This window comes from Branchiostoma floridae, chromosome 1 (assembly GCF_000003815.2).
Source record: "Branchiostoma floridae strain S238N-H82 chromosome 1, Bfl_VNyyK, whole genome shotgun sequence".
Taxonomy (NCBI): Eukaryota; Metazoa; Chordata; class Leptocardii; order Amphioxiformes; family Branchiostomatidae; genus Branchiostoma; species Branchiostoma floridae.
The window spans coordinates 14,135,459-14,136,279 of record NC_049979.1 but is presented as its reverse complement, the minus strand read 5'-3'; the positions used below and the strand labels follow the sequence as shown (position 1 = coordinate 14,136,279).

Sequence of the window (821 nt, the reverse complement as noted above, 5' to 3'; positions counted from 1 at the left end):
AAGAGCAGCCCCGAGCGATCGGTCAGTGTGAAGTTGGGTTTCTGGTCGACTCTGGTGTGGACAATCAACCATGCTGACCGGCGTGGCAAAACGGCCCTACATTACGCAGCACAAGAGGGGGAGTACTACCTAGTCAGTGCCCTCCTGTCGTACGGAGCCGACCCCGATATGCGGACCCGTGACACTGTTAGAGCGACGCCTTTGTACGTTTTCCTGGACAACAGAGAGAACATGTTCAGTTGCATGTGCCTCCTACGCCTACTGGAGAGCACTGCGTACTGGCGGGGACTGTACTCCAAGCAGGGCACCTTACCGTGCATGCTGCAGGTAGACGACCAAAATGTGTACATGTACCATCGCCTCTTCACTTCACTCAAGGAAGAGTTGATCAGAGAAACCCACGTCCCGCCGACCCTGCAGAAACTGTGCGTGTACGCCGTGCGGAGCCAGGTCCGGAGGTGCGCATCCCCGTGCTCGCCCTTCATGGTGAACAACGTGGCGAGTCTACCTCTCCCCATGGCCCTGAAACGGGAGGTATGTCTTGACTCACGGGCCGAAGACTTGACACTCAGATGGATGATGTCCTGCACGTCGGCCACGTTTGGCCAAGTGCTTCACCAGTAGCGCGGGCACGCGTTGTGCAGAAATAATACACCAACTGTAGAAGCAATCGTAGCCTTGATGGAAACATTTAATATGGGATATTGGCGTCTGAATAAGAGAATCAAGGGAAATGCTCTACTGAAATCATTAGTGAATAAAGAAGCTGAGAGCCGAAATGTCTTTCAGTCAACGTGTCATGTTGTAAGTTCAGGAAAATT

General features: G+C 53.1%; 2 protein-coding genes across 2 annotated transcripts in view; one reads left to right on the top strand and one right to left on the bottom strand.

The window, feature by feature from the left end:
* LOC118408700 (ankyrin-3-like) overlaps positions 1 to 624 on the top strand; it is a 1,893-nt gene extending 1,269 nt beyond the window's left edge. Inside the window, exon 2 of the mRNA XM_035809893.1 lies at positions 4 to 624. Within this exon, the coding sequence (XP_035665786.1) occupies positions 4 to 624 (621 nt within the window). The remainder of the gene's footprint in view (positions 1 to 3) is intronic.
* Positions 625 to 724: 100 nt separating this feature from the next.
* Positions 725 to 821, bottom strand: part of LOC118407868 (kelch-like protein 24) — a 3,798-nt gene continuing 3,701 nt past the window's right edge. The window contains exon 5 of the mRNA XM_035808790.1: positions 725 to 766. Within this exon, the coding sequence (XP_035664683.1) occupies positions 725 to 766 (42 nt within the window). The remainder of the gene's footprint in view (positions 767 to 821) is intronic.